The sequence below is a fragment of the Canis lupus genome, chromosome 28, assembly GCF_011100685.1.
Source record: "Canis lupus familiaris isolate Mischka breed German Shepherd chromosome 28, alternate assembly UU_Cfam_GSD_1.0, whole genome shotgun sequence".
NCBI lineage: Eukaryota > Metazoa > Chordata > Mammalia > Carnivora > Canidae > Canis > Canis lupus.
In genome coordinates, this window is record NC_049249.1 from 32884023 (window position 1) to 32902653 (window position 18631).

General features: G+C 44.3%; 1 protein-coding gene and 1 long non-coding RNA gene across 3 annotated transcripts; both read left to right on the top strand.

The window, feature by feature from the left end:
* The first annotated feature begins 40 nt into the window (after window positions 1-40).
* On the top strand, window positions 41-3582 carry LOC119866610. 2 transcript variants are annotated; one of them, XR_005380717.1, is made up of 2 exons: window positions 41-527; window positions 674-3582. It is a non-coding gene; the product is annotated as an uncharacterized LOC119866610 (long non-coding RNA). The 2 variants fall into 2 exon arrangements; XR_005380718.1 differs by having other exon boundaries at window positions 1711-3582.
* Window positions 3583-7176: 3594 nt separating this feature from the next.
* On the top strand, window positions 7177-18381 carry PSTK (phosphoseryl-tRNA kinase). Its single transcript, XM_038579007.1, has 6 exons — window positions 7177-7465; window positions 10725-11016; window positions 11265-11463; window positions 14191-14266; window positions 14730-14823; window positions 18041-18381. The coding sequence occupies exons 1-6, from the start codon at window positions 7250-7252 to the stop codon at window positions 18238-18240; spliced, it is 1077 nt and encodes a 358-aa protein (XP_038434935.1). The 5' UTR covers window positions 7177-7249; the 3' UTR covers window positions 18241-18381.
* The last annotated feature ends 250 nt before the right edge of the window (window positions 18382-18631 follow it).

Consider the following 18631-nt stretch of genomic DNA (forward strand, 5'->3'; position numbering starts at 1 on the left):
CGAGGCGGGGCGGGGCGGGCGCGGAGGCGGTGGAGCGGGCCTCGCGCCCCGGGGCCGCAGCGCTGGGGGGAGCGGGGAGGGGCGGTGACAGGTGCCTCCTGCCTCTTCCTGTCACCCTCACCTGGAGAAAACTGGATAATGAGATTCAGATAAAATAAATGAAATGGGAACGTGAGGGTTCTTCAGATTTGGGCTGACAGCAGCCTCTCTAGAGAATAGAAATCTCGCGCTGTCTCCTGTTACTTTTGCTTTAGGATTTGCTTTTCTGGGACTTTCGTTTCAGTGCCAAGTAACTTATTTTGTGTTTCTTAAGGTCTTATTGGAGTTACGTGAGGATATGAACCTCCTGAGAATACAGATCTGCCTCATCCCCGAAACTAGAGGGTTCTCGTAAAAAAAGCTTTCCTAACCCGACGTGGCCTGAAGGGAAGAGGTGCCTCCCACCACCTCCACCGACTCTCTTCCTGGAAAGGCTCGTGCAGATGAGTTTTTCATCTTTTGACAGAAAAAAGGAAAATAGTTCACAGGTAAGTTTCAGAGTCCTTAAATGTGAAGGGCCTACCTAGGACGTTTGCAAAGATTTTCAGTACTCCAGGTTCATTCTAAGTCGTCTACATCAGTATTTCTACCTGTATATCTTGCTTCTGTGGTCATAAATTCCATTTTATTCAAGGTAACATTCTGGGGGAGTCCAAAGGAAAATACACTTTTCTTCAAAAACAGCGATCTTCAATTTAAAGATGGAGAACAATGTTATCAACTGGATTTTTACTTCCTTAAATAGGATCAATGACTAGGAGGCAAGAAACTAAAGACTCTTATGGTTTACCCTTCTTTCCTTCCCATCATTCAGTACATCAGCAGGTCTTGGTTTTTCTTAAAGGAAACCTTTCTCATCTTTCTTCATCTCTGGGTCTTCTGTTTGCAAGCACTAGCTTTCATCTGGACAATTCCCAGGGTTTCTTTACTGTCATAAGCCTTCATTCTCATGACCTCCATTCAGTCCTCTTCTCCTTCTGGTGCTTCACATCATCGTCACCTTTAGTGCTTAGCATGACATACAAAGTCCTTTGTACAGTGACTCTTGCCTGCCTCTTCCCACATACTACTGTCTCCCCCCCCCCCACCCGCACATATTTTCCCCTTGACCTGGAATGCCCCTTTTGGGGCAGTAGAGAGCACCCAGTTTATGATTCAAAACCAGACAGATAACCACTTTCCTATAGAATTAAACTAATTTCTCTGTACTACACTTGCCCTTTATAAGCATGTCCAAAAAACCAGAGCTGGATGGTAAAAGCAGATTTTACTCAGAACTATTGCGGTAGGAGAAAGACATCCATATAGAACCAGGCTCCATTCTGAATATAGCATGGACAAATGGGAATTCATGCCCAAGCAGCAGCGTAGGGAGTCTGTGGTGGAAAATTACTGAGAGGAATCATCAGGGGTCAGGGGAGTTCTGGCTAAATTAGATTAATGGGATTTTTGCTGATGAAACAGAGGGATGATGGGACAGAACCTGGGGGATACTACCTGCCAGGAAGCACCACCACTTGGGCTTCACCTCCCTTCTGACTCTGGCTTTTGGAATATCCTACAGTTGACAGGAATTCCTTCTTCTCACCCTGCCTCCAGCTGGACCTATAATAGGGAAGGTATAGGAAAGAGTGACTTCCCTACTCTTTTTCCCCCAACCCTCATTTACAGGTGCTTCCTGCCCCATCTCATTTATAATCTCTATTCTGGTTAGCAACATTATTGTACTCTATACAGTTTTCAATACAGCCTGGCATCAAGCTTTGCAAGGAAATGTGGAAATGATGGAGAAGCTCTTGATCTAGAGGTGGATCTGTGGCCACATCCATGATATCAACTATGTGACATCTTATTCTGAAGTTGTTTTGTTCAGTAAAAGGATTAACTTGCTCAGAACTTGCACATTCCCAAAAACCTGATGCTTGCCAAGGTCCTGGAAATATCCTCTAAGCTGTTGGACTATCCTTCTAGATAACATTGTCTTTTAACTAGGGGCCTTCGGTCCCACCATCTCTAGGTCATGCTGAACAACAGGATTTATAATGAAGGGCCACATTCTATTAGTTTGACTTCTGAAGGGTTGAAGACTAAGTAACTGTCAACACATAGGTACTCCAAGCCTGCATGACCCCCCAATAAAAACCTTGGATACCAAGATTCAGAGGAGCTTCCTGGTTGACACTACTCAGTATTCTGCCCATGTCTTCACATATCGTTGCTAGGAAAATTAAGTGCTGTCAGTACAACTCCACTGGAGAAGACAACCGGAAGACATCTGGTATCCCCTGGATTCTGCCCTATGTAGCTTTGCTTTTCTAGTTTTGTTTTTGTTTTTTTTTAAGAGAAAAAGAGATTTTATTTATTCATGAGAGGAACAGAGAGGGAGAGGCAGAGAGAGAAGCAGGCTCTATGCAGGGGGCCTGATGTGGGACTCGATCCAGGGATCCCGACTTTTCTAGTATTAACCTGCATCCTTTCATGTTTAAGAATCTAAGGCACACACAGCAACAAGACATGGTTATATCTCATCACCGTGAGTCTAAAGCTTTTCTGAGTCTTTCTAGTAAATCACTGAATCAGGGTGGCCGTGGCGACCACAACACAACTGTGGTCATCAGTATATGTCATAGTCTTCCATTAGTAACTCCATTTAAATTCTAAGTAGGGAGAGTTGTAAAGGTGGGTTTTGTTTGTTTTTAAGATTTTATTTATTTTGGAGAGAAAGCATGAGCCCTGTTCTGTGCTTAGCAGGCCTCGATTCCATAACTCTGAGATCATGAACTGAGCTGAAGTCAAGAGTCGGATGCTTAACTGGCTGAGCCACCCAGGTGCCCCTGTAGACTTTTATTAGTGGATAGTATATGTGGCTTTTAAAAAGAACCCATGCTATTGTTACATGCTTTTCTTGCTTCCCTACCTCTGCCCACCATCACCACCCTAGAGTCTTAAAGAGAATAAATTTAGGGAAAAAGATTTATTTAAAAATACAAATAGAGGTATTAGGGAATGAGGTAGATAGGAATCATGTAACTGTCTTGTTGCTGTGTGTGCCCTACAACAGATTCTTAAACATTTTGATATTAGAACTCTTTTATTCCCAGGGATCCCTGGGTGGCATAGCGGTTTGGCACCTGCCTTTGGCCCAGGGCGTGATCCTGGAAACCCGGGATCGAATCCCACGTCGGGCTCCCGGTGCATGGAGCCTGCTTCTCCCTCTGCCTGTGTGTCTGCCTCTCTCTCTCTCTCCCTGTGTGACTATCATAAATTAATAAAAATTTAAAAAAAAAGAAAAAAAAGAACTCTTTTATTCCCTTAAATTATTGAGAACTGTGAAGAGATTTTGTTTGTATGTTTTACCTTGATAATTTAAGAAAATTAACAACATATTCTGCTTGGAGCTGCAGTAATGTACACAGATGTGAATGATCCAGTAAAATATATTGAAAAGGTAACCAGCATGAGTAACATGGTATGTATGGAAAAATCCACTCCAGACTTCAAAATACCTGGCTTTAAATAAACTTTCATAATGCATCCATTTCATAGGATTGTTTTAGTCCACATTTTTTGGAACTCAGTGGTGACTTCACTTGTTTACCTAGAATTTTAAGGTCTGGGTAAACCAACTCTTCTTGATAAATTTTGGTAAATTTATAATGAAGGAAAGTAGCATCCAAGCTAAATGAACCATAAGATGTATTTTGTTATCTTTTGTTGTTTGACACTTGTAACATTCTGAAGAAGTAACCCATCAAAATTTCTGCATAATATGCTCTTAATTCATTTTGAATATTGCATGCTTCCTATAAAAATTGCCCATGTTTATGCAAAATCACAGAATTTTGAGATATATTTATTAATGTTCCTCCAGGGATATGTTATTATAATGGATTTCAGGTAAGGGAAACTTTATACCAGTTTCACCTTTGACAGCTGTACTTTTATATACAATATAATGTGAACAGCCAAATTTTCTGAAATAGTGGCTATATTTATATGCTGTGGACATTTTTAATTTTCTCAAAGTATGAGCTTTTTTTTTTTTTAACAGCAGATGTCTTTATTTATGGGTGGATACCCAGCATAACACAGTATCTGGTACCAAATGAACATTGAGTAACTTCTACAGCGTTAAAATATTGCTCATTTATTAGACTGTTGAGATTGTTAAAACATCTTTTTAACTATTTTAAATATATAATAGTGGTAGGAAGTAAGGACACAATGAGAAAGCTCATTGGAAATCTCTAGGAAGTGTTTTCTTCCAAGAGTTTTGAAAGTTTGTTAAGAAACCCAAGACATTGAAATCAGAGGTTGGCCCAGATCCTCCTTAGAAGAAACTGCTTCCTGTACCTGTGGTCTTTTTCAGCCACTTTGGTGGTCATTAATGAGAGTTAATAAGAGTATTCTGGGTCTAACTACCTACTTTCAGCATAGTATGTCATTTACTTGTTCTTACAATACCACATTTCCTCACCTTACAATACTAAGGGCAGAGTGGTCTTTGCGAAATCAGAAACAGTACATATTGTAAAATTACTTCAAGATCTGGTAACATTTCACTATCTGGCTCACATTTTAGGATACCTTTGTTAGGTTTTTAAAAAACTCAAGAAGATGATTGGTGACTTGAAGATGATCCAAGCTCACAAGTTTTACCCTGGTCTGAAATTTACAGGATTTTTTTAAATGGGTATGAATAAACACCTCACTGGAAAGCAAAGAAAGGCAGTTCATTTTCACAGGCCCATGATGTGGCAGCTGAAGGGATAGAGCTTGGACAAGTCATGAACACCATGCTAGCAATGCCATGTTTGGGTTAGTAAGGTAAAGCACCTCAAAGTATTTTTTGTAAAGATTTATTTATTCGTGGGGGGGGGGAGAGGCAGAGGGAGAATCGTCAAGCAGACTCCCTGCTGAGCAAGGAACCCCATGGGTCTCAGTTCCTGACCCCGAGATCATGACTTGAGCCAAAACCAAGAGTCTGACACTTAACAAACTGAGCCACCCAGGTGCCCAGGTCAAGGTATTTTTAAAAATCTGACTAGAAAGAGGTTCCAGGTTTTGCTCTATGAATTAGTAAAGCAAAAAGAAATTGGCTAGAGGTGAGGGGTGAGGTTTTACTACTGTTGCTGTGATTAAGGAAATCTGCGCTTTGGCAAGCTAGACTGTTAGTGGTGTGTTAGCAGCTGAAGAACTCAAGTCCTGAGTTGGCAAAAAAAACAATGTTAAAGTCACCAGAGGAGGAACCCTGCTTCTGAAGATCCTGAGGGTGACAGAAGGTGGAATCTCAGATTTTCTCAAGTGCCCTTTTGAGGACTTCACTCATTATACGGATCAGGAGACAAACCCAGGTGTCACACATAGTTCTGTGTTCACTTGCTCCCAGTTCCCCCTAAGGACAATTAACGTATTTGGAACAGGCAGCTGAATCAAAGTGAACGGAAAACTCTCCTGAGAAGAAACTAATTGAACAGCCTCCAACATGGGACAATTTAGCCAAGGCAAAAATTGGCATTGAGTGTTGGGCACCTCCTAAAACCTGCGTGGTAGTCAGGAGACGTAGGCAAGGCAAAGGTCCCAGGCAATGCCTATGGCTCTGAGGGGCAGAAATGACAACTAGGAAGGTGAGGTCTGTCAAGCCGTCTCCACCCAAGCTCAGAGCAGAGTGACTGCTCCAGCATGAAGGGGTACTGGCCAACCTCCTTGCCTCTGAGGACTAGACGGGACAGAATGATGACAGCTGAGGCTGCACTTAGTCACGGTGACCACCAATCTAAGAGCGTTTTAAACCAAGTTTAACATCCCAAGTACAAGTGACCTGTGCCCCTTCAGATCATACGTTTGTAGGGAGGTAAAATGGGCCACAAACGTCTGTTGGGGATGGGGTTGTTTTTTGGTCCCACCTATTGCCCCTGTAATACTGCAGTATTAGATACGTCTGGATACGGATACTAGAATCTAACAGCAATGAAAGTTTGGGTCCTTTCCCTCCCCCAAGTTGTTAGTATACTCCTCTTTTTCCTTAAGTCAACAGAGGTGGGAGGGAAAGGAAACGGTAGAGACATGCGTTGTCAGTATGCAAAGCTTTTTAAGTTCCAAGAAGCTGCCTGCTGAGGCTCAATATATGGACTAGATTTCTGCCCAAAGTTCTGTATCTTTGTTGCTGACGTCATTTACTTGGGCTTTGGGCACTCAGCAACCACCCCCCACACTGCCTTGCAGCTGGGAGACCTTGAGCTTGCTGCCCCGTTGTCATAACATTCCTTACTTGTCCTTCCACGGGACCAACGACCTAATATCAGGAGTATGTGTAACTCCTGGCTCACCTTCCAGAGAACATGTAGGTGGACGTGCTCAGCGGTCCAATTAGATCAGATTTCACACCGCGTTACTGATTGCATTTTGCCCGTCCCCCTCTATTCTACCTCGTTTGCACACATTTTGAACTCACCACTTTATGACTAAGAATCCCCTTTAAGGTGAAAGTCAGAACATGAATTCAACTTCTCTACATCACAACCCCATACAAGGAATTTTATACCTCTCCCCAGCTTGGTATTTCTCTTTTAACACCAAAATACTGTCCTCTGAGTGAATGCACTGGAACGCAGGTCTAGGGATGTTGCCATCCTGCCCCCGCTTCTCACACTCGCTGCAAGTGTGGGTTCACTTTGTCCTTCCACCCGTCACGTGCAGCAGGGGCCGCGGAGCACGGGGTCGGGCTGGCAGCTTCGCCTCACATTCTGAGCCCAACTGACCTTTCGAAGACCGCTAGGGGGAAGAGGCGCAAGGTCTCCGGGATTTCCCAAGGACGTGGACTTCACGAAGCCGAGGTGCAATTCTCAGGGGCTTGCAAGTTTGCAGCAGGGAGGCTAAGCTAAGTCTAACTGAGCACTTAGTCCAAGTGTCGACCCGTTGGGATTTGTCCAGGGGTCAGGCAGTGCATCGCCAAGGTGTCCCCGGCATCGAGGACTCGGCCCCCCAAGCGGTCGGCGGCAGCGGCGGCGGCTCCGCGGACCTCGGGGACGCCGCGGGGATGGCGGGCAGCGCACCGCGCGGGCCTTGGGAGCGGCGCCCGGCCTCCCCGCCTCCCCGCCTCCCCGCCCGGCCTCCCCGCCCGGCGGCGCAGCAGCCAGACTGCGCGTGCGCGCTGGGCGGGCGGTGCCGGGGACGACGCTCCCAGCCGCCTGCCGTCTCCCGCGACGGCATGAAGACCGCCCAGGACGCCAAGGGAGCGCGCGGCGAGCGGCCGCAGAGGATAGGCCTCTGTCTCGTCTGCGGCCTGCCGGCAGCAGGAAAGTCAACCTTGGCGCGGGGCCTCCGCCACCGGCTGCGGCAGGAGCAGGGCTGGGCCGTCGGCGTCGTCGCCTACGATGACGTCATGCCGGACGCGTTCCTGGAGGAAGCGAGCGCGCGGCCATTGGTCAGGACGGAGTGGGCGGGGCCTGGGCCGCGGCGCCTGCGCGGAGGGGGACGGAGGGGCCGCGCCGGGCGTGGGGAGCCGCGCCGGGCGTGGGGCCTGTGACTCCGTCCTGGAGTCCGTCAGTCACTGTAGAGGCTCGCGAGCCTGCTTGGGGCACGTGTGCGTTGTGCGGTCTGTCCCGAGGCTGAGGGCCGCGTGGGATTCGGCAGCGCGCGGGCGGGGGGGGGGGGGTTCTGGGAAAATCCCGCAGCGACGGGCGCAGCCACCTAGAAGCTCCAGCACAGCCGGCTGAACACCCCGCCGTGGGCGAACTTTTTTTTATTTATTTATTTTTTTATTGGAGTTCGATTTGCCAACATATAGCATAACACCCAGTGCTCATCCCGCCAGGTGCCCCCCTCAGTGCCCGCCACCCAGTCACCCCCACCCCCCGCCCACCTCCCCCCCCTCCACCCCTAATTCGTTTCCCAGAGTTAGGAGTCTTTATGTTCTGTCTCCCTTTCTGATATTTCCCACTCACTTTCTCTCCTTTCCCCTTTATTCCCTTTCACTATTTTTTATATTCCCCAAATGAATGAGACCATATAATGTTTGTCCTTCTCCGATTGACTCATTTCACTCAGCATAATACCCTCCAGGTCCATCCACGTCGAAGCAAATGGTGGGTATTTGTCGTTTCTAATGGCTGAGGAATATTCCATTGGATACATAGACCACAGCTTCTCTATCCATTCATCTGTCGATGGACACCGAGGCTCTTTCCACAGTTTGGCTATTGTGGACATTGCTGCTAGAAACATCGGGGTGCAGGTGTCCTGCCATTTCACTGCATCTGTATCTTTGGGGTAAATCCCCAACAGTGCAATTGCTGGGTCATAGGGCAGGTCTATTTTTGACTCTTTGAGGAACCACCACACAGTTTTCCAGAGTGGCTGTACCAGTTCCCATGCCCACCAACAGTGCCAGAGGGTTCCCCTTTCTCCACATCCTCTCCAACATTTGCTGTTTCATGTCTTAACTTTCCCCATTCTCACTGGTGTGAGGTGGTATCTCATTGTGGTTTTGATTTGTATTTCCCTGATGGCCAGAGATGCGGAGCATTTTCTCATGTGCGTGTTGGCCACATCTGTGTCTTCCTCTGTGAAATTTCTGTTCATGTCTTTTTGGCCATATGCGAATCTTTGTGGGTCTTCCAAGTTCATACAATTTGGGGTAATTTTTTTTTTTTATGATAGTCACACAAAGAGAGAGAGAGAGAGAGAGAGGCAGAGACACAGGCAGAGGGAGAAGCAGGCTCCATGCACCGGGAGCCCGACGTGGGATTCGATCCCGGGTCTCCAGGATCGCGCCCTGGGCCAAAGGCAGGCGCTAAACCGCTGCGCCACCCAGGGATCCCGGTAATTTTTTTTTTAAATAACAAAATTCTCAGGGTCCCTCCCACGACAGTAGAAAGCTGTGCCAATGAAGGACCTGGCTTCTGGAGCTCACTCCTCATTTATCTCGGGGTAAATCTGCATCTGCTGGTCAAGAGAAAGTGGTCGTTTCTTAGGTGACCACCAGACAATGTAGTGGGCCTGTGTGTAGTGACCAACGTGTGTTCCAAGGATATTTCTCTTTAAGCCTTCAAATCACGCTGAGCCCGGCTCCTCCTTTGGAGGAGCACATGGAAACAGAACTCTCAGGGAAGAATAGATTCATGTCTTCCATCTCATTCTCACTCCAGAGCAAATCCTCTTTAACAGATTCTGAAAATTTTAAATATTTGTGGCTTAATACCCTAGTGTAGATGGACGCACCTAAATAACATGTAAATGTGACGTGATTCCACTCTGTAAATATATATGCATAAATATAGTACGTGTGGTGGATGGAAAATTGGGGACTGCTCCAGCAAAATTTATATATACTTTCCTATTCTTTTTTTTAAGATTTTATTTCTTGATTCCTGAGAGAGAGAGAGAGAGAGAGAGAGAGAGAGAGAGGCAGAGACACAGGCAGAGGGAGAAGCAGGCTCCATGCAGGGAGCCTGATGTGGGACTCAATCCCTGGTCTCCAGGACCACATCCTGGACTGAAGGCAGCACTAAACTGCTGAGCCACCCGGGCTGCCCATACTTTCCTATTCTTGTTTAATTTCGGGATAAATACAGCATCAAGTCCCTAGTGGCACTAGATTTAGTTGATGATAGTATTTTCACCACTTGAGTGAATGCTGGACGTTGTTGAGAGATATCGTTATATTTGCTGGGCTTTTTCACTCACTTTTATTGTTACATTTTTTTCCACTCCCCCCTAGAGACAAAGGCCATGGGATTCATCCAATCACCATGAGTAGGAAATCTTAACCTTCTAGGAAGTGATCATGTTTCCTTTTTAGTAGGTTTAGCTGATGTATTTGTTATATGTGCTGTAATCTCAGTGATGCGGTAGGGATGGACAGGCGGGATAGGGATCCTTATCTCAGGTTCCTGTTTTCTCTCCAGCCTGGACCTCATAACTCTGTCCCTGCTGCCCATAGCCCTTGAGCAGCATAAGATTATCTGTATTCTCAAGTTATTTAGAGATAACTTCCCTACAGTCTACTTTCCTATCAGTCTCTTCCCTTCAGTCTACTTTATCTTTCCCCATCCCATTTCAACTCTGTTGTTAGCCTGAAGTCCCTAAACACCTTTCAGCTGACCTTTTCTGTCCACAACTTTTCTCATTTCAAGGGCAAATGAGCATAGCTATATCTAAGACAGACTATTTTATTTTGGCAGGATATTGATTCTGGCTCTTTATTTATTTATTTCTTTATTTTTTTTCATTCTTTGATCTAGTCACTTATTCATTTCATTTACATTTCTGGAGCTCCTGTTAGGTTTCTGACCCTCTGCTGGAGGCTGGGTATACAGTGGACTATTGACCTAGCCGAGAGAGAGAGAGAGAGAGAGAGAGAGAGATATGTGCAAACAAATACCTAAACACCCTGCTAGAGTGGAGACCCAGGATATCCTGTAGACAAAGGAGAGTCTGAGCTGCCTCCTATGTGGTTGAGTCTGAGGAGATTGCAGAAGTCTAACATCAATGAGTAGGATTTTCGGGGCAGAGGAAACAGTATAGGCGGAGATATGGAGACATGGCAAAACAGGTTGTGCTCAGAGAATTCCAAATGGTGTAGCACCGTGAGCTGAAATGTTCATGCGGGGTGGGTGGCAATAAGCATGACCACCTTACTGGCCAAAGCCTAATATAACTTGTAATTCTTCCATCTTTTCTAGCCATCCCAATGGAAATTGCTTCGACAAGAACTCTTGAAGTACCTAGAATGCTTCTTGATGGCTGTCATTAATGGGTGTCAGGTGTCTGCCCCACCCAACAGGACTGCAGCCATGTGGGAGGATTTTATAATTTGCTTGAAGCACCAAGATCTGGTATCTTCTGCTGCCCTGGAAACCCAGTCTTGCTACCTCTTAACAAAGACTGCGGTTTCTAGACCTTTGTTTTTGATTCTAGATGACAACTTTTATTACCAAAGTATGAGATACGAAGTCTATCAACTGGCTCGGAAATGTAATTAAAATATTTTTTTCCTTACAAACAGACATTTGTTTGCATGTCAAAATCACTACTGTTTTTAGTGAGAATGTAATTGGATCAGGAAGGGAGTATAAATGTACTTAATTTTCAAAGCTAGATGTTCAGCGTTGCAAATGGTTTTTCTGCTGCCACCAGGATAATTTGTCTAATTTGTTTATGTCACACTTTGGAAAAAAAAAAAACAGCACACCAGTAATTTTGTGGTTTAATATTGTTTTCAGATTCATTAGGTTTTTGCCAGCTCTTTTTAGATTGTTCTCTTGAGACCTGTTTACAGAGGAATGGCCAGAGACCCCAGGCCCTGCCTGCCGAGACCATCCACCTGATGGAAGGAAAGATAGAAAAGCCCAACCCTGAGAAAAATGCGTGGGAGCACAACAGCCTCATAATTCCAAGTACAACATGTTCTTCCGAGGCCAGGTATCCCACACAAAGCCAACCTTTGCTGGGTGCCTCCCTGAGCCAGCCCTTGTGTTCATTGCTTGACTCATATCCACTTGGTTAATCTTTACACAAGTCTGGGAGAGAGATTGTTATCTTTTTTCCCTTACAGAGAAGAGGCCACTAAGTAAGAAAGTTAGTTTGCCCAGCGTCATCGAGCATGTGGCGGCTGAGATGTGTACTCTTTTTTTTTTTTAAATAAAGATTTTATTTATTTATTCATGAGAGACACAGAGAGAGAAGCAGAGACACAGGTAGAGGGAGAAGCAGGCTCCATGCAGGGAGCCTGACGTGGGATTCAATCCAGGGACTCCAGGATCACACCCTGGGCTGAACACGGCACTAAACTGCTGAGCTACCCGGGTGGCCCACATGTACTCTTGTTAAGACTGTGTTGTCACAGAGATCAGAGCAGGGGATGCAGAGTAGGAAGCATTTTTGAAACTCTTGCTAAAGTAGCACAGTCTAAAAAGGTTGTCCAGTAACTTTGCTACAGAAAGAAAAAGAGTAGAAGTGGCTGAGTCCGAATTTTGCCTTAAACCTCCCTGTCGATATCCCCTGTGTACGTGTGAGGCTGGTAGGCTGCAGTGCTAATGCTTTCACTCACGATCTATGTTTTGGGAGTTCTGCAGCAGCGCATTTCTAATGGAATTTTCAGGGGTAATGGAAATGTTCTGTATTTGTACCATCCAGCGTGGTAGCTGCTGGCCACATGCGACTATTGAAAACTTGAAACATAGCCAGTGCCTCTGACAGCCAAATTTTAAACTTTATTTTAATTGCTTCCCACTTAAATAGCCTCTTGTGGCTTGTTGGCTGTTGTATCAGAGAGCAGAATTCTAGAGCTGTATTGCCCACGTTTCCTTCGCCCCTGCCTAAGTGTTGTCCACAGGGGATCAGCAGTTTTTAAAAGGCTCATTTTAAAAATTCATTTGTCAAAATTCAGTTCCCAGGATAGTTTCCATGCGTTTCATAACATATACTTGAACGTACTAAGGAAAAGGTAGATATAAGTGACCATAGTTTATAAGGATTATGAAATAAGCTACTGCTGAGGTTTCTAATTTTTACTTATAATATCCTGAACCTTTGAGCGGGCACATAACCAGCTGATTGCCACTCATTCTGAAATACTTAACATTTTCTCCTTTGGAAGTGATTGGCCGGCTGAGGCATCGAGATATCTATCCCATGAGAATGTCCTACTGTTACCAATGCTTTGAGACCAATGAGGGCCAGTTCTTGCCAAAAGCAAGAAAGGGTGTGAGTTGCTCCCATGCTATTGCCCACACTTAGCATAATCTGTTTTGTCTTGAGTCTTCGGAACCCGACTACCTGTTCTCACATATCCAGAATAGTCACAGCATCAGTGAAGGGGTGGTTGCAAGTCTGGTGGCCCTGCATTAGAAATTGAAAGATGATCTGACAAATGTACCTTTTCTGGGCCTTTATGAAATGCTCCTACTTAACCACCATTACTGCTAGTAGTGTTGCTGCTCACAGCAACGGCTGTTCAGCAGATACTGCGTATTGGGCATGTTCTGAACACTTCCTATGTATAATCTCATTCAATTCTAACAAAACAACTCTTGGAGATAAATAGAATTATCCCCATTTTAGGGATGCGATAACCAGCCCAAGTAAGATAACACATCCAGGGAGTAGGTGGCAGACCCAAGGTTTGGACCCCATGCAGTCTCTCTTCAGCGTGAGAAAGATCATCTTGAGGTTGAGATTTAACTCTGTGTTTACTCATCACTCAGGCTGGCCTAAATTATTTCAATGCCACCCTCTACACTCTGAGTAGAATCCGTACTCATTACCATAAATAACATGCTCTGACCCCAGCTAACTTTCCAACCTCACATCCTACTACATTCCCCCCTTGCTATTTTTCAGCCAGACTGGCCTTTATTCCATGAATGTGAGGAGGTTTATCTTGCCTCAGGGCCTTTGTACCTGGGATTCCCCCTACCCTTCCCACCTATTTATGATTGACTTTCCCGACCATCGTAACCAACGTGAAGAGTGTTCGTTGGACTAATCCGTCACTCCTTTAATACCAACATTTTGTTTATTTTCTTCACTCATCCACTTGTCACTGTCTGAAATTACAGTTTTTTGCTTAATTATTGAGACCGATAATGTAATCATTACTAGGCTTAGGGTAGGGATTTTGCTGTTCCCCCAGCCTAGCACATAGTCTCATATACCTGGTTGTATATTTTTCATATAAGAAGATACTGAATAAAGTCTCATTAAATGAAGGAATGAATTCTACCTCAATGCTCTGTGGCCCCTTGACCAGTAAGGAACGTGGCTACTCTACATCCAGTAAACAAGCAAAGGCCAGAAAGTACAGACAGTATCCTTCTGTAGGGACTAAAATAGACCTGTAGTAGCCTAGAGTTTAGCACTTAATGAGGGAAAACAATGTCTTTTGAAAGCTTATTGGAAGGAGTCTTAGGAAATTAGTATATTTTAAATAAGGAGAATCTTTTGCCTTATACTTTGTTTTAAGCTTCTGCATTTAGATTTTGCATGTAGAAGGTAGCTTCCAAATCATTTCGTTCTTCCCTCTTGGCTTAAGATCTTTGGGTTATAGCACGTTTATTCCTCTAGAATGCTATTTAGTATTCAAAAATACAAGTTTTTTTTTTTTAAAGTTTGATACAAGGATTTATTTTATCTCACCTTCTCTTATAGCCTGAAGTTGACTGACTTATTGCTTACTGCTTTGGAAAATCCAGTAACATATATTGAGGACAATGTGGAACAAAAGGTAAATCTTCCAGTATAGATTTAGTATAAACGGGAAGGCATGACTTTTTGAAGGAAGGTCTTTTTGAGCGGAGTGTAAAATATGAGTAAAATGTGAAAAATGCTTTGTCACTGCCTTGGCATCTCAGCAGCATTCAGCTTCTGACACCTGCCTGCAGTGGTGTACCGGCTGGTCAGAGCCGATTGACATTATGGTGGGAGTCGGTAACTTGAAACGGGCAAGGACAGGAATATTTGCCCCACAGATATTGACAAACACTGGAAACGGGTTGTGTTGCTGTTGTTTCTGGAGAGCCCATTAGTAGACATTTACCGGCACCCTCTCCCCAGATGGGACCATCTCCTAGGGAGGGACAACTGGAACAGAAAAGCCACCTTAGCTCCCCCTTTAGTCTTATCCAATATGTGTCACCCGTTAGCCATCTCTTTTATAAAACTTCCCATACAATGTCTGTATCACATAGAAAACGGACAGGATCATTTGCTCAACTAATGTTCTGCATCAAGCTGATCAGATGCTCCGAAGGATTGTCTCTCAGACAATGAAGGAAGCAAAAGGTATGTTGCATATTCGCATGGGGTGTAGTTGATACCACTCTGCTGCTAGTCCTGTTCCCTTGACTCTTTGGGTGGCTTATTAGTTTTCCGTCCTAATGTTTTTATCATGTTTTCAGCTTTAGTATGCAGCCTGGTTATATAAAACTAAAAATTCTACCCCTAAAACAAAGTATTCATTCAGTACGTTTTTGTTGAGTGGCTACTCTGTGTGAGACTTTATTCTAGATCCCGGGGCATCAGCAGGGAACAGCACGTTACACTAAGCAGACAGCCAAATACTGGAGTATCTGCTGATGCCCTGCAGGAAAATAGAGTAGGGTAAGGTAGCAGAGAGTGATGGGAGAAGTAGAATGTAGCTTCCAAATCATTTCGTTCTTCCCTCCTGGCTTAAGATCTTTTTTAAAGAGTAGTGAGGAAGGCTTCTCAGCAATGACCTGTAAGCCGAGAGATGAATGAACTGAAAGAGCAAGCATAGTTATCTGGTGGCAGATCATTCCAGGCAGTGGACACAAATGCAGAAGTCCAGAGGTGAAGTTGTTTGGTATGTTCTAGAGCAGAACAGAAGCTATTGAGTCGGGCGAAGTAAGGAACTTACTTCAAAGTCGGGCGAAGTAAGGAAGAGGTGGTCAGGGGCCACACGTCAAATCGGCAAGCTTAGCTTATCATCAGTCTGATCTTGGATGCAGTATGGACTAGTTCTAGAAAAGAACCTTTAGGTTTTAAATATTGAACTCTTTGCTCTATTTAAATTTTGATTCAAAACCTAACAGCTTAACATTTCTTGAGCTTTTATATGCCAGGTGTCTTATACATCCTATTGTCTTTACAGCCCCCCATGAGGTGAGTGTAATTTTACAGATGGGGACATGAAGGTTCTGGGAGGATCAAGTAACTTGCCAAAGGCTGAAGATACTTGGACAGCCTGGGTTCAGAGTCAAGGCTGTCTTTAGTGTGTGCTTTCTCTTAAGGTTCCCATGTCACCACCATTATGTATTTTTTAAAGACTTTGTTTGAGACACTGAGAGAGAGCAGAGCACAAGTCAGGGGAGGGGCAGAGGGAGAGCAAGGAGCAGACTTCCCGCTGATTAGGGAGCCCAATGTGGGCCTTGATCCCAGGATCCTGGGATCATGACCCGAGAAGGCAGATGCTTAACCAACTGAGCCACCCAGGCACCCTTCTAGCATTGACTATTAATACCTTTACAAAAGTTTAGAATGTTGAAAAAGGAAACAGAACCCTAACCATACAGTGGTTTTTATACTTTTGTTTTTACCACGATCCATAAGCAGATTTTATCTTGTATCCATAAGCAGATCTTATCTTGTACCCTAGTGTGTAGCGCAGTATATGACCACATGCATGTGTAGCAACAAGTTTCACAAAACCCTCACGTGTAGTGAGCTCTACTGCGTTCTATTTGATTTCATTTTAGAAAAGCACTGCTTGCAACCTGCATCTCGCTTGTAGGTTACAGTCCAAAGCTTGAAAACTAGAGGCCTGGAACAAAAACAGCAACACAATTAGATTGGAAACAAAAACAGTTGTAGGAGTTCTCTCTCAACCATTTGCCTTTCTTGTCTTCTGAATAAAATAGATGGGGAGAAGGGGGAAGGGACTAGGATTATGTCCAAATCACTTTTTTTTTTTTAATTTTTATTTATTTGTGTGAGAGAGAGAGAGAGAGAGAGAGAGAGAGGCAGAGACACAGGCAGAGGGAGAAGCAGGCTCCGTGCATCGGGAGCCCAATGTGGGACTCGATCCCGGGTCTCCAGGATCGCGCCCTGGGCTGAAGGCAGGCTCTAAACCGCTGCGCCACCCAGGGATCCCCCTCCAAATCACTCTTGACTCACTTTCTGCCCATTAAAAATCTTTTGTGTGTGTGTGTGTAGGAGGCGCTACTAGCTTCTAGATCTATCCTTAAATTAGAAAATGAGTTCCCTTACCATCAAGAAAGTGAAGACAACCTACAGATGGGGAAAAATACTTGCAGATCATGTATCTCATAGACCTGTATCCAAAATAGGTAGAAGACTCGCACCACTCAATAAAGACACCCCAATTTTTAAAATGGGCAAAGGGTCTAAATAGATATTTCTCCAGGGAAGATACACAAATGGCCAAACCACAAGAAAACACATTTGACATCAGTAGTCCTCACGGAAATGCAAATCAAAACCATGATGAGATGCTAGTGCCCATCCCAGGCCAGCCAGAATCAAAAAGTGCAAGTGGTGGTGAGAATGTGGAGAAATGCAAACCCTTGTACAGGACTGGTGGGAATGGAAAGTGGGTAGCTGCTTTGGCAAACAGCCAAGCAGATCTTCACAGGATTAAACATAGTTACCATGGGACCCAGCAATGCCACTCCTAGGTTATCTGCTTGAGAGAATTGAAAACATATGTTCATATAAAAATATGTACACAAATATTTATGTCAGCATTATTCCTAGTAGCCAGGATGAACCTTTAAAACAGTACGCAAAGTGAAAGAAGCCATCACAAATGGCCACATATTATTGCTTGAGTCGGTCATGTGAAATGCCCAGAAGGGGTAAATCGAGAGCCACACTAGTACATTAGTGGTTGCTTAGGGATTTGGGGTTGGGTGGGGGACAGGGTGGGAGGGTGGGAGCTAATGCAGGGTTCTGAGACAATGAGGTGTTCCCAGATGGATGTGGGGATAGGTGCACGTATCTGCAGGTAGACTGAATCATACTTTAGAGGAGTAAAGTGTATGGTATGCAACTTTCATCTCAACAAAGCTGTAATAAATCAATCACATTACCCACGTGACTCGTGGCTGCTGGATTGAATAGGGGCAGAACATTTTCATCATTGTAGAAAGTTATAGATGGGACAACTGCTCTAGAGGTTATTTATCAGTTTCAAAACAAATTGTCATCTTTCAGTTCTCCTTTTTTGCCTACCTGTTAGTTCGAGAAGATTCTAAATCAACTATCTTGTCAGACAACAACAAAAATCCCTTTCCGGCTTATCTTTTCTGCTCATGCATTTCATAGCCAGGTATTGGAAAGATTGGTTGTCACGTCAGTGTGACCTTGTCTCTATAGCTCTATAGTACCTCTACTTGACTGTGATTATTAACAGAATAAGCTGATTGGTTTGTCTGAAGTATTCAAATTCATTTCCTGATGTTACTAGACAGCCCAACTTGCTTTAGGTTACACAAATAATTTGAGTATCTTTTCATTTTAGATGAACAAGTGCTTCCGTTCAACTTGAAGCTTCTAGCAGAAGAACTCAACAAGCTCAAAGCAGAATTTTTGGAAGATCTAAAACATGGAAACAAAAAATACCTGTGCTCTCAACAAACCATCCACATACCAGATATTATTTCTTTTTTTCATTATGAGAAAGATAACATTGTCCGGAAATATTTTTCAAAGCCACACTAAAACTTCTGAACTTCCAATCAAATGTCCAATTTTGGTTAAGATTATGTGAACTAAAATTGTTTTGTGCTACTGGGTGGTTTCTCACCCAATGACATGAATGCCAAAGACTTATTAAAAAAAAAAGTAACCTTCCACCCTAAAGATTTGTCAACAGAAATTACTTCACTCAGTCACTTGGCAGACGTGACATGGGTAATTAGGCTTCCTGGGATCCCTGGGTGGCGCAGCGGTTTGGCGCCTGCCTTTGGCCCAGGGCGCGATCCTGGAGACCTGGGATCGAATCCCACATCAGGCTCCCGGTGCATGGAGCCTGCTTCTCCCTCTGCCTGTGTCTCTGCCTCTCTCTCTCTCTCTATCATAAATAAATAAAAATTTAAAAAAAAATTTTTTT